Source organism: Oncorhynchus tshawytscha, linkage group LG10 (genome assembly GCF_018296145.1).
Source record: "Oncorhynchus tshawytscha isolate Ot180627B linkage group LG10, Otsh_v2.0, whole genome shotgun sequence".
In the NCBI taxonomy this organism is placed as follows: domain Eukaryota; kingdom Metazoa; phylum Chordata; class Actinopteri; order Salmoniformes; family Salmonidae; genus Oncorhynchus; species Oncorhynchus tshawytscha.
In genome coordinates this window covers 11225510-11239241 of record NC_056438.1, presented here as the reverse complement: position 1 = coordinate 11239241, position 13732 = coordinate 11225510, and the positions used below count along the sequence as shown (strand labels likewise).

At 52.8% G+C, this 13732-nt stretch overlaps 1 protein-coding gene across 4 annotated transcripts in view; it reads right to left on the bottom strand.

Moving 5' to 3' along the window:
- The window catches only part of LOC112240184 (BRD4-interacting chromatin-remodeling complex-associated protein), a 70514-nt gene that overhangs the window by 42950 nt on the left and 13832 nt on the right, over positions 1-13732 (bottom strand). For all 4 annotated transcript variants that reach the window (XM_042328117.1, XM_042328114.1, XM_042328116.1 and 1 more), the window contains one exon: positions 10363-12270. In XM_042328117.1, coding sequence (XP_042184051.1) covers positions 10363-12270 — 1908 coding nt within the window. The remainder of the gene's footprint in view (positions 1-10362; positions 12271-13732) is intronic.

Sequence of the window (13732 nt, the reverse complement as noted above, 5' to 3'; positions counted from 1 at the left end):
TAGAGAGGTAGAGGGAGAGACGTAGTGGTAGAGAGGTAGAGGTAGAGACATAGTGGTAGAGAGGTAGAGGTAGAGACGTAGTGGTAGAGAGGTAGAGGTAGAGAAGTAGAGGTAGAGACGTAGCGGTAGAGAGGTAGAGGTAGAGAGGTAGAGAGGTAGAGAGGTAGAGAGGAAGAGAAGTAGATGTAAAGGTAGAGACGTAGAAGTAGCGGTAGAGACGTAAAGGTAGAGACGTAGAAGTAGAGAGGTAGCGGTAGAGACGTATCGGTAGAGAGGTAGCGGTAGAGAGGTAGAGGTAGAGAGGTAGCGGTAGAGAGGTAGCGGTAGAGAGGTAGCGGTAGAGAGGTAGCGGTAGAGAGGTAGAGGTAGAGAGGTAGAGGTAGAGAGGTAGCGGTAGAAACGTAGCGGTAGAGAGGTAGCGGTAGAGAGATAGCAGTAGAGAGGTAGCGGTAGAGAGGTAGCGGTAGAGAGGTAGAGAGGTAGAGGTAGAGAGGTAGAGGTAGAGAGGTAGCGGTAGAGACGTAGCAGTAGAGAGGTAGCGGTAGAGAGATAGCAGTAGAGAGGTAGCGGTAGAGAGGTAGCGGTAGATAGGTAGAGGTAGAGACGTAGCGGTAGAGAGGTAGAGAGGTAGCGGTAGACACGTAGCGGTAGACACGTAGCGGTAGAGAGGTAGCGGTAGAGAGATAGAGACGTAGCGGTAGAGACGTAGCGGTAGAGAGGTAGCGACGTAGTGGTAGAGAGGTAGAGGAAGAGACGTAGTGGTAGAGAGGTAGAGACGTAGTGGTAGAGAGGTAGAGACGTAGTGGTAGAGAGGTAGAGACGTAGTGGTAGAGAGGTAGAGGTAGAGACGTAGTGGTAGAGAGGTAGAGAGGTAGAGACGTAGTGGTAGAGAGGTAGAGGTAGAGACGTAGCGGTAGAGAGGTAGAGAGGTAGCGGTAGAGACGTAGCGGTAGAGAGGAAGACAAGTAGATGTAGCGGTAGAGACGTAGCGGTAGAGAGGTAGAGAGGTAGCGGTAGAGACGTAGCGGTAGAGGTAGAGACGTAGACACGTAGAGAGGTAGAGGTCGAGAGGAAGAGGTAGAGAGGTAGAGAGGAAGAGAAGTAAAGAGAGAGGTAACGGTAGAGACGTAGCGGTTTAGAGGAAGAGAAGTAAAGGTAGAGAGGTAACGGTAGAGACGTAGCGGTTTAGAGGAAGAGAAGTAAAGGTAGAGAGGTGGCGGTAGAGAGGTAGAGGTAAAGGTAGAGACGTAGAGACGTAGCGGTAGAGAGGTAGAGAGGTAGCGGTAGAGACGTAGCGGTAGAGGTAGAGACGTAGACACGTAGAGAGGTAGAGGTCGAGAGGAAGAGGTAGAGAGGTAGAGAGGAAGAGAAGTAAAGAGAGAGGTAACGGTAGAGACGTAGCGGTTTAGAGGAAGAGAAGTAAAGGTAGAAAGGTAACGGTAGAGACGTAGCGGTTTAGAGGAAGAGAAGTAAAGGTAGAGAGGTGGCGGTAGAGAGGTAAAGGTAGAGACGTAGACACGTAGAGGTAGAGACGTAGAAGTAGAGACGTAGAGACGTAGACGTAGAGAGGTAGAGGTAGAGCGGAAGAGAAGTAGATGGAGAGGTAGAGACGTAGAAGTAGAGAGGTAGAGGTCGAGAGGAAGAGGTAGAGAGGTAGAGAGGAAGAGAAGTAAAGAGAGAGGTAACGGTAGAGACGTAGCGGTTTTGACGAAGAGAAGTAAAGGTAGAGAGGTAGCGGTAGAGACGTAGCGGTTTAGAGGAAGAGAAGTAAAGGTAGAGAGGTGGCGGTAGAGAGGTAGAGGTAAAGGTAGAGACGTAGACACGTAGAGGTAGAGACGTAGACGTAGAGAGGTAGAGGTAGAGAGGAAGAGAAGTAGATGGAGAGGTAGAGACGTAGAAGTAGAGAGGTAGAGGTAGAGAGGTAGAGAGGAAGAGAAGTAGATGTAAAGGTAGAGACGTAGAAGTAGCGGTAGAGACGTAAAGGTAGAGACGTAGAGGTAGAGAGGTAGAGGTAGAGAGGTAGCGGTAGAGAGGTAGCGGTAGAGAGGTAGCGGTAGAGAGGTAGCGGTAGAGAGGTAGCGAGGTAGCGGTAGAGAGGTAGCGGTAGAGAGGTAGCGAGGTAGCGGTAGAGAGGTAGCGGTAGAGAGGTAGCGGTAGAGAGGTAGCGAGGTAGCGGTAGAGAGGTAGCGGTAGAGAGGTAGTGGTATAGAGGTAGAGACGTAGCGGTAGAGAGGTAAAGAGGTAGCGGTAGAGACGTAGTGGTAGAGACGTATCGGTAGAGACGTAGCGGTAGAGACGTAGCGGTAGAGACGTAGCGGTAGAGAGGTAGCGGTAGAGACGTAGCGGTAGAGACGTAGCGGTAGAGACGTAGCGGTAGAGACGTAGCGGTAGAGAGGTAGCGGTAGAGAGGGAGAGAGGTAGCGGTAGAGACGTAGCGGTAGAGAGGTAGAGGAAGAGACGTAGCGGTAGAGACGTAGCGGTAGAGAGGTAGAGAGGTAGCGGTAGAGACGTAGCGGTAGAGAGGTAGCGGTAGAGAGGTAGCGGTAGAGAGGTAGCGGAGAGAGGTAGCGGTAGAGAGGTAGCGGTAGAGAGGTAGCGGTAGAGAGGTAGCGGTAGAGAGGTAGAGAGGTAGCGGTAGAGAGGTAGCGGTAGAGAGGTAGCGGTAGAGAGGTAGCGAGGTAGCGGTAGAGAGGTAGCGGTAGAGAGGTAGCGGTAGAGAGGTAGCGAGGTAGCGGTAGAGAGGTAGCGGTAGAGAGGGAGCGGGAAAGAGGTAGAGAGGGAGAGGGAAAGAGGTAGAGAGGTAGCGGTAGAGAGGTAAAGAGGTAGCGGTAGAGACGTAGTGGTAGAGACGTATCGGTAGAGACGTAGCGGTAGAGACGTAGCGGTAGAGACGTAGCGGTAGAGACGTAGCGGTAGAGACGTAGCGGTAGAGACGTAGCGGTAGAGACGTAGCGGTAGAGACGTAGCGGTAGAGACGTAGCGGTAGAGAGGTAGAGAGGTAGAGGTAGAGACGTAGTGGTAGAGAGGTAGAGGTAGAGACGTAGCGGTAGAGAGGTAGCGGTAGAGAGGTAGAGAGGTAGAGGTAGAGACGTAGCGGTAGAGAGGTAGAGAGGTAGCGGTAGAGACGTAGCGGTAGAGAGGTAGAGAGGTAGCGGTAGAGACGTAGAGGTAGAGAGGTAGCGGTAGAGCGGTAGCGGTAGAGACGTAGCGGTAGAGAGGTAGAGAGGTAGATGTAGCGGTAGAGACGTAGAGGTTTTGACGAAGAGAAGTAAAGGTAGAGAGGTAACGGTAGAGACGTAGCGGTTTAGAGGAAGAGAAGTAAAGGTAGAGAGGTAGCGGTAGAGATGTAGCGGTTTAGAGGAAGAGAAGTAAAGGTAGAGGAGGTAGAGAGGTAGAGGTAAAGGTAGAGACGTAGACACGTAGAGGTAGAGACGTAGAAGTAGAGACGTAGAGAGGTAGAGGTAGAGACGAAGAGAAGTAGATGGAGAGGTAGAGACGTAGAAGTAGAGAGGTAGAGGTCGAGAGGAAGAGGTAGAGAGGTAGAGAGGAAGAGAAGTAGATGTAAAGGTAGAGACGTAGAAGTAGCGGTAGAGACGTAGAAGTAGCGGTAGAGACGTAAAGGTAGAGACGTATCGGTAGAGAGGTAGCGGAAGAGACGTATCGGTAGAGAGGTAGAGAGGTAGCGGTAGAGAGGTAGCGGTAGAGAGGTAGCGGTAGAGACGTAGCGGTAGAGAGGTAGCGGTAGAGACAGAGGTAGAGAGGTAGCGGTAGAGAGGTAGAGGTAGAGAGGTAGCGGTAGAGACGTAGCGGTAGAGAGGTAGCGGTAGAGAGGTAGAGGTAGAGAGGTAGCGGTAGAGACGTAGCGGTAGAGAGGTAGCGGTAGAGAGGTAGCGGTAGAGACGTAGAGGTAGAGAGGTAGCGGTAGAGAGGTAGCGGTAGAGAGGTAGCGGTAGAGAGGTAGAGAGGTAGCGGTAGAGAGGTAGAGGTAGAGACGTAGCGGTAGAGAGGTAGAGACGTAGCGGTAGAGACGTAGCGGTAGAGAGGTAGAGAGGTAGCGGTAGAGACGTAGCGGTAGAGAGGTAGAGGAAGAGACGTAGCGGTAGAGAGGTAGAGGAAGAGACGTAGCGGTGTAGAGGTAGAGACGTAGCGGTAGAGAGGTAGAGGTAGAGACGTAGTGGTAGAGAGGTAGAGGTAGAGACGTAGTGGTAGAGAGGTAGAGGTAGAGACGTAGTGGTAGAGAGGTAGAGGTAGAGACGTAGTGGTAGAGAGGTAGGTAGAGACGTAGCGGTAGAGACGTAGCGGTAGAGACGTAGCGGTAGAGACGTAGCGGTAGAGAGGAAGACAAGTAGATGTAGCGGTAGAGACGTAGCGGTAGAGAGGTAGAGAGGTAGCGGTAGAGACGTAGCGGTAGAGAGGTAGAGAGGTAGCGGTAGAGACGTAGAGGTAGAGAGGTAGAGAGGTAGCGGTAGAGCGGTAGAGACGTAGCGGTAGAGAGGTAGACAAGTAGATGTAGCGGTAGAGACGTAGCGGTTTTGACGAAGAGAAGTAAAGGTAGAGAGGTAACGGTAGAGACGTAGCGGTTTAGAGGAAGAGAAGTAAAGGTAGAGAGGTAGCGGTAGAGAGGTAGAGGTAAAGGTAGAGACGTAGACACGTAGAGGTAGAGACGTAGAGAGGTAGAGGTAGAGAGGAAGAGAAGTAGATGGAGAGGTAGAGACGTAGAAGTAGAGAGGTAGAGGTCGAGAGGAAGAGAAGTAGATGTAAAGGTAGAGACGTAGAAGTAGCGGTAGAGACGTAGAAGTAGCGGTAGAGACGTAAAGGTAGAGACGTAGAGGTAGAGAGGTAGCGGAAGAGACGTATCAGTAGAGAGGTAGAGGTAGAGAGGTAGAGAGGTAGAGAGGTAGCGGTAGAGACGTAGCGGTAGAGACGAAGCGGTAGAGAGGTAGCGGTAGAGAGGTAGCGGTAGAGAGGTAGCGGTAGAGAGGTAGAGAGGTAGAGGTAGAGACGTAGCGGTAGAGAGGTAGCGGTAGAGACGTAGCGGTAGAGAGGTAGAGAGGTAGCGGAAGAGACGTAGCGGTAGAGAGGTAGCGGAGAGACGTAGCGGTAGAGAGGTAGCGGTAGAGAGGTAGCGGTAGAGAGGTAGCGGTAGAGAGGTAGAGAGGTAGCGGAAGAGAGGTAGCGGTAGAGAGGTAGAGGTAGAGAGGTAGAGAGGTAGCGGTAGAGAGGTAGAGAGGTAGCGGTAGAGAGGTAGCGGTAGAGAGGTAGCGGTAGAGAGGTAGCGGTAGAGAGGTAGCGGTAGAGAGGTAGAGAGGTAGAGCTAGAGACGTATCGGTAGAGACGTAGCAGTAGAGACGTAGCGGTAGAGAGGTAAAGAGGTAGCGGTAGAGACGTAGTGGTAGAGACGTATCGGTAGAGACGTAGCGGTAGAGACGTAGCGGTAGAGAGGTAGAGACGTAGCGGTAGAGACGTAGCGGTAGAGAGGTAGAGGTAGAGACGTAGCGGTAGAGAGGTAGCGGTAGAGACGTAGCGGTAGAGACGTAGCGGTAGAGACGTAGCGGTAGAAAGGTAGAGGTAGAGACGTAGCGGTAGAGAGGTAGAGAGGAAGAGAAGTAGCGGTAGAGACGTAGCGGTAGAGACAGAGGTAGAGACGTAGCGGTAGAGAGGTAGAGACGTAGCGGTAGAGAGGTAGCGGTAGAGAGGAAGACAAGTAGATGTAGTGGTAGAGACGTAAAGGTAGAGACGAAGAGGTAGAGACGTAGAGGTAGAGACGTAGAGGTAGAGACGTAGAGAGGTGTAGAAGTAGATGTAGCGGTAGAGAGGTAGCGGTAGAGACGTAGCGGTAGAGAGGAAGAGAAGTAGACGTAAAGGTAGAGACGTAGCGGTAGAGAGGAAGAGAAGTAGAGGTAGAGAGGTAGAGAGGTAGCTGTAGAGACGTAGCGGTAGAGACGTAGCGGTAGAGAGGAAGACAAGTAGATGTGAAGGTAGAGACATAGCGGTAGAGAGGACTAGAGTCATCCAAGATGGCGTAGCAGTCAGACGTTTTGTCGTGTCGTGTCCCTTGTATATATCGTTTTTTTAAACATATTTTTCTTCGCATATCTTTTAAAACATTCTGCTAAACCTCAACTTCTAAATACTCTCCTGCAACCCGCCTCACCCAATAGCGCGGATCTGCATTTTCTTCTAAAGTATTTATATTTACTTCGGATCTGGAACCCCTCAACTGAAGCTAGCCAGCTAACTACCAGCTATCAGTCAGCAAACCATTGCTAGCGGTCTTCAGCTAACCGGTCATCAGCTAACCTTTAGCTCGGAAAGCTCTCGCCAGTTTGAACAACGCGACTCTAACCGGAGCATAACGGACCTATTATTTTTTATCCCCGGATTCCCACCGCAAACGGAACATTTTCAGCTGGATCTTCACAACTAGCTAACCGCTACCCCGAATGATTACTCCTGGCTAGCGTTTCCATCCACTTAGCTTGAAGCTAGCCTGGACAGAGCTCCTGTGCTACCACCGAAGCATACTCCTGGGCTACAATATCCGGACCCACGACCGGTCTATCGATGCCACCGCATGAGGAGGCATAAACAGACTCACCCCATCGCGACGTCCCCAAAGGCTAACTTTCTTGCCCTTGCTATCTCCTTGCTTGCTAATTCGGCCTGCTAACTGATAGCGGACCGGGGCTAAACAAGCTAACTGCTACCTTGTTTAGCCCCGGCCTAACTGTTAGCTTGTTAGCACAGGCCTGCTAACTGTCTGAATCGCCACGTCCCAACCACTCACTGGACCCATATTTACTTTCAATCTCTTTTCGATTTTTAATTCGATTATAACTTCCGGTAACCTGCCTCACCCAATGTGATACGGAATCGCTATTATTTTTAATTTTTAGAACACATCCAAGAACCTCCAGAAGCTAACCAGCTAACTTGCTAAAAGCTATTTAGTCATTGTTAGCCACTGCTAGCGGCTTTTACCTTCTGCACAGCCAGCCAGTTTTTTAACCTGGATAATACTCGCCAGTCTAGCTTCCGTGCCAAATCCACCGCTGCCCCCTGGACACTGATCACTTGGCTACATAGCTGATGCATGCTGGACTGTCCATTAATCACGGTACTCCATTCTGCTTGTTTATGTTTTATCTGTCGGCCCCAGCAGCACTCAGGCTCTGTGTGTAGTTAATCCGACCCTCCCTGCCAAGTCAACGCCATTTTACCTGCTGATGTTGTGCTAGCTGATTAGCTGTTGTTGTCTCACCTACTGTTTTAGCTAGCTCTCCCAATTCAACACCTGTGATTACTGTATGCCTCACTGTATGTCTCTCGCAAATGTCAATATGCCTTGTATACTGTTGTTCAGGTTAGTTATCATTGTTTTAGTTTACAATGGAGCCCCTAGTTCCACTCTTCATACCCCTGATACCTCCTTTGTCCCACCTCCCACACATGTGGTGACCTCACCCATTACAACCAGCATGTCCAGAGATACAACCTCTCTCATCATCACCCAGTGCCTGGGCTTACCTCCGCTGCACCCCACCATACCCCTGTCTGCACATTATGCCCTGAATATATTCTACCATGCCCAGAAATCTGCTCCTTTTATTCTCTGTCCCCAACGCTCTAGGCGACCAGTTTTGATAGCCTTTAGCCGCACCCTCATACTACTCCTCCTCTGTTCCGCGGGTGATGTGGAGGTAAACCCAGGCCCTGCATGTCCCCAGGCACCCTCATTTGTTGACTTCTGTCAAAAAAAGCCTTGGTTTCATGCATGTCAACATCAGAAGCCTCCTCCCTAAGTTTGTTTTACTCACTGCTTTAGCACACTCTGCTAACCCTGATGTCCTTGCCGTGTCTGAATCCTGGCTCAGGAAGGCCACCAAAAATTCGGAGATTTACATACCCAACTATAACATTCTCCGTCAAGATAGAACTGCCAAAGGGGGAGGAATTGCAGTTTACTGCAGAGATAGCCTGCAAAGTAATGTCATTCTTTCCAGGTCCATACCCAAACAGTTCGAACTACTAATTTTGAAAATTACTCTCTCCAGAAATAAGTCTCTCACTGTTGCCGCCTGCTACCGACCCCCCTCAGCTCCCAGCTGTGCCCTGGACACCATTTGTGAATTGATCGCCCCCCATCTAGCTTCAGAGTTTGTTCTGTTAGGTGACCTAAACTAGGATATGCTTAACACCCTGGAAGTCCTACAATCTAAGCTAGATGCCCTCAACCTCACACAAATCATCAAGGAACCCACCAGGTACAACCCTAAATCTGTAAACAAGGGCACCCTCATAGACGTCATCCTGACCAACTGGCCCTCCAAATACACCTTCGCTGTCTTCAACCAGGATCTCAGCGATCACTGCCTCATTGCCTGTATCCGCTACGGAGCCGCAGTCAAACGACCACCCCTCATAACTGTCAAACGCTCCCTAAAACACTTCTGTGAGCAGGGTTATACCCGACCTGGCCCGGGTATCCTGGAAGGACATTTTACCTCATCCCGTCAGTTGAGGATGCCTGGTCATTCTTTAAAAGTAACTTCCTCACCATTTTAGATAAGCATGCTCCGTTCAAAAAATGCAGAACTAAGAACAGATATAGCCCTTGGTTCACTCCAGACCTGACTGCCCTCGACCAGCACAAAAACATCCTGTGGCGGACTGCAATAGCATCAAATAGTCCCCGCGATATGCAACTGTTCAGGGAAGTCAGGAACCAATACACGTAGTCAGTCAGGAAAGCTAAGGCCAGCTTCTTCAGGCAGAAATTTGCATCCTGTAGCTCCAACTCCAAAAAGTTCTGGGACTCTGAAGTCCATGGAGAACAAGAGCACCTCCTCCCAGCTTCCAACTGCACTGAGGCTAGGTAACACGGTCACCACCGATAAATCCATGATTATCGAAAACCTCAACAAGCATTTCTCAACGGCTGGCCATGCCTTCCGCCTGGCTACTCCAACCTCGGCCAACAGCTCCGCCCCGCCCCAGCTACTCGCCCAAGCCTCTCCTTTACCCAAATCCAGATAGCAGATGATCTGAAAGAGCTGCAAAACCTGGACCCGTACAAATCAGCTGGGCTTGACAATCTGGACCCTCTATTTCTGAAACTATCCGCCGCCATTGTCGCAACCCCTATTACCAGCCTGTTCAACCTCTCTTTCATATCGTCTGAGATCCCCAAGGATTGGAAAGGACACCCTGGACCCAAACTGTTACAGACCTATATTCATCCTGCCCTGCCTATCTAAGGTCTTCGAAAGCCAAGTCAACAAACAGGTCACTGACCATCTCGAATCCCACCGTACCATCTGGTTTCCGAGCCAGTCACGGGTGCACCTCAGCCACGCTCAAGGTACTAAACGATATCATAACCGCCATCGATAAAAGACAGTACTGTGCAGTCATCTTCATCGACCTTGCCAAGGCTTTCGACTCTGTCAATCACCATATTCTTATCGGCAGACTCAGTAGCCTCAGTTTTTCTGATGACTGCCTTGCCTGGTTCACCAACTACTTTGCAGACAGAGTTCAGTGTGTCAAATCGGAGGGCAAGTAGAGGTAGAGAAGTAGATGTAAAGGTAGAGACGTAGGGGTAGAGACGTAGCGGTAGAGAGGAAGAGAAGTAGAGGTAGAGAGGAAGAGAAGTAGATGTAAAGGTAGAGACGTAACGGTAGAGAGGTAGAGGTAGAGACGTAGAAGTAGAGACGTACATGTAGAGACGTACATGTAGAGGTAGAGGTAGAGAAGTAGAGACGTACATGTAGAGACGTAGATGTAGAGGAAGAGAAGTAGATGTAAAGGTAGAGAAGTAGAGGTAGAGAGGAGAAGTAATGTAAAGGTAGAGCGGAAGAGGTAGAGGACGAGACGTAAAGGTAGAGAGGAAGAGACGTAGAGAAGTAGATGTAAAGGTAGAGACGTAGCGGTAGAGACGTAGAGGTAGACGTAGAGACAGACAGGTAGAGGAAGAGACGTAGAGGTAGAGACGTAGAGGTAGAGAGGAAGAGATATAGATGTAAAGGTAGAGACGTAGAGAGGAAGAGAAGTAGATGTAAAGGTAAAGACGTAGTAGTAGAGACACAGCGGTAGAGAGGAAGAGAAGTAGCGGTAGAGAGGAAGAGAAGTAGATGTAAAGGTAGAGACGTAGCGGTAGAGACGTAGCGGTAGAGAGGAAGAGACGTAGAGGTAGCGACGTAGAGACGTAGAGGTGTAGAGGTAGCGACGTAGGAGGTAGAGACGTAGAGGTAGAGGTAGCGACGTAGAGGTAGCGACGTAGAGGTAGTGACGTAGAGGTAGCGACGTAGAGGCAGAGAGAGAGCGGGGAGAGGCAGAGAGAGAGCGGGGAGGAATACTGACCTGCTGGAGGAACATCTGGAGGTGTTCCTGGCTGAGGATCATGCTGGAGCCCTGGTGGCCCGTGAAGAGCACCCTGCTCCCGGGGCTGTGCTGCTGGGCTAGGTGGGGGACCAGTGTGGTGGACACAGATAAGGACGGAGAGGAGGAGGGGACAGACATGGCCATGGAGACAGAGGGCCCAGCCTGCATAGAGAGAATGGAGGAGGGCTGAGGGGCTTGTCCAGGGTGGGCTGCCTGGTCTGTAGAACTCCCCCGAATCGGCACACTCCCCCCAGGCTGGCCCTGTGCAATGGCAGCAGCCCCACCCACCCCGCTGCTGGGAACGCCCCCTGGCTGTGGCTGCAGAGCGGGCTGCAGGCTGACAGCAGGACTCAACCCTTCTACCTGGCTCAGCATGGCCAGGGAGTTGTGCAAGGGCATGCCCTGGATCACTGTGTGGGCCTGGTGGCCCGTGACTGGGTGGCTCTGGCTCTGGGAGAGGGTGACAGGAATCTGGAAGAGCTGATGTCCCACCCCCATCTGGCCCGGCTGCAGCTGGATGTGGCCCTGGAGCAGAGGGTGGCCCTGAGAAGTCAGCACTTGGCCCAGGTTGATGTTCTGGTGCTGAGCCAGGATCTGGTTGGCTATCAGCTGGCCCCCAGGCCCCCGGGAGGTGATGATGTGCCCCCCAGGGTGCTGTGTGAGGATCTGACCCCCAGCTAGCTGCTGTGGCAGGAGGAACTGGTGGTTCTGCCCCCCCAGCATGATGCTGCCAGGCTGGTTGAGCAGGTGGACACTGAGTGCTTTCCCAGAGGGGTGGTGGGCTGTCTGCTGTTTGAACAGAGCCTGTTGGCGTAGCCCTGCCTGGGAGGTCAGGACCACATTGGCGCCAGGCTTGCCTGTCAGGAAGGCTACATTCTGGGCAGCGGAGACAGGGACCTGAGCCGCAAGAGCCTTGTTGGCATCATTCTGGAGGGTGTGGGGCTGAGCCTGCTGCTGCTTGAACAGTTTGGGCTGGATGGCTGCGCCCCCCTGGGGGGGTTTGGGCTGGATGGGGGTCGGGGTTCGCTGGATGATCAGGTTCTGCCCCTGTTGACCCAAGCTTCCAGCAGCAGTTATGGTGCTATCGTTACTGTTAGTGCCCAACGCCGGGCCGTTTAAAACTGGAGATCCCAGAGTAGCTTTGCCCCCATGGATCAGAAGTCCCCCTCCCAGTCCGCCCTGCCCACCTGCCCCCTGTGCCTCGGGGCCAGGCTGGTGCAGCTGGTATCCTCCCATACTCTTGGCCAGGATGGGCTGTCCTGATTGGTTCATAGTCATCACAGTGGGCTGGCCCATCACCTGTATCTGTCCCAGTCCCAGGTGTCCTGACTGACAGCCGTTAGGTAGAGCCTGGAGGGAGGCGATTGGCTGAAGGGTGACGTTACCCAGGCCTGCTACCTGCTGAATGAAAGGCTGCATACTGATGGTCTGGGCCTTGTTCATGACCTGGGGCCCAAACTCCAGGCCCTGTTGGGCCAGCACCGAGCCCAGCATGTCAGCTGTGGCCTGGGGAGGGGTGGTGGAGGAGCCTGGAGCTTCAGGGAAGATGGGGAGCCCCACCCCCACAGGGGGCCCTCCAGACCCAGTCAGGCTATCTGTACAGGGCAGGGTCTGGACCACCTGAGTCAGACCTGGCATGGTGAGGTCGAAGGAGCCCAGGTCCAGCTCTGCCTCGGCCTCCTGCAGGCTCTGCTCTGTAATGTTAGCCTCCGCCAGGCTCTGCTGCAGGATGTCACATGGCTCCATGGTGTTGCTACCGCTACCGCCCGGCGACTCGCCCAGGATGACATCATCTTCCAGGAAGTCCAGGTCCACACTGACCCGGGGCAAGACTGGCTGCTCATTGGACAGCAGCTGGACTGGGGGCAGGACCTCTGGAATGTGGCACTATGAAAGAAGAGGGAGAAGGTCTGTGATGGAAGATGAAAAGAAGGGAGAAAGGGTCTGGCGGAGGACGAGAAGGGAGGGAGAAAGGGTCTGGCAGAGGACGAGAAGGGAGGGAGAAAGGGTCTGGCGGAGGACGAGAAGGGAGGGAGAAAGGGTCTGGCGGAGGACGAGAAGGGAGAAAAGGTCTGGCGGAGGACGAGAAGGGAGAAAAGGTCTGGCGGAGGACGAGAAGGGAGAAAAGGTCTGGCGGAGGACGAGAAGGGAGAAAAGGTCTGGCGGAGGACGAGAAGGGAGAAAAGGTCTGGCGGAGGACGAGAAGGGAGAAAAGGTCTGGCGGAGGACGAGAAGGGAGAAAAAGTCTGGCGGAGGACGGGAAGGGAGAAAAGGTCTGGCGGAGGACGGGAAGGGAGAAAAGGTCTGGCGGAGGACGGGAAGGGAGAAAAGGTCTGGCGGAGGACGGGAAGGGAGAAAAGGTCTGGCGGAGGACGGGAAGGGAGAAAAGGTCTGGCGGAGGACGGAAGGGAGAAAAGGTCTGGCGGAGGACGGGAAGGGAGAAAAGGTCTGGCGGAGGACGGGAAGGGAGAAAAGGTCTGGCGGAGGACGGGAAGGGAGAAAAGGTCTGGCGGAGGACGGGAAGGGAGAAAAGGTCTGGCGGAGGACGGGAAGGGGGAAAAAGGTCTGGCGGAGGACGGGAAGGGGGAAAAGGTCTGGCGGAGGACGGGAAGGGGGAAAGGTCTGGCGGAGGACGAGAAGGGGGAAAAGGTCTGGCGGAGGACAAGAAGGGAGAAAAGGTCTGGCGGAGGACGAGAAGGGAGAAAAGGTCTGGCGGAGGACGAGAAGGGAGAAAAGGTCTGGCGGAGGACGAGAAGGGAGAAAAGGTCTGGCGGAGGACGAGGTGGGAGAAAAGGTCTGACGGAGGACGAGAAGGGAGAAAAGGTCTGGCGGAGGACGAGAAGGGAGAAAAGGTCTGGCGGAGGACGAGAAGGGAGAAAAGGTCTGGCGGAGGACGAGGTGGGAGAAAAGGTCTGACGGAGGACGAGAAGGGAGAAAAGGTCTGACGGAGGACGAGAAGGGAGAAAAGGTCTGACGGAGGAAGAGAAGGGAGAAAAGGTCTGGTGGAGGACGAGAAGAGAAAAGGAGGACGAGAAGGGAGAAAAGGAGGACGAGAAGGGAGAAAAGGAGGACGAGAAGGGAGAAAAGGAGGACGAGAAGGGAGAAAAGGTCTGACCGAGGACGAGAAGGGAGAAAAGCAGGACGAGAAGGGAGAAAAGGTCTGACGGAGGACGAGGAGAAGAGAGAAGATCTGTGAGGGCGAGAAGAAGAGAGAAGGTCTGATGGAGAACGAGAAGAGAGAAGGTCTAAAGAGGACGAGGAGAATGGAGAAGGTCTTAATGAGGACAGGGAGAAGGTCTGTAATGAGGACGAGAAGAAGAGGTCTGATGGAGCACGAGAAGTGAGAAGG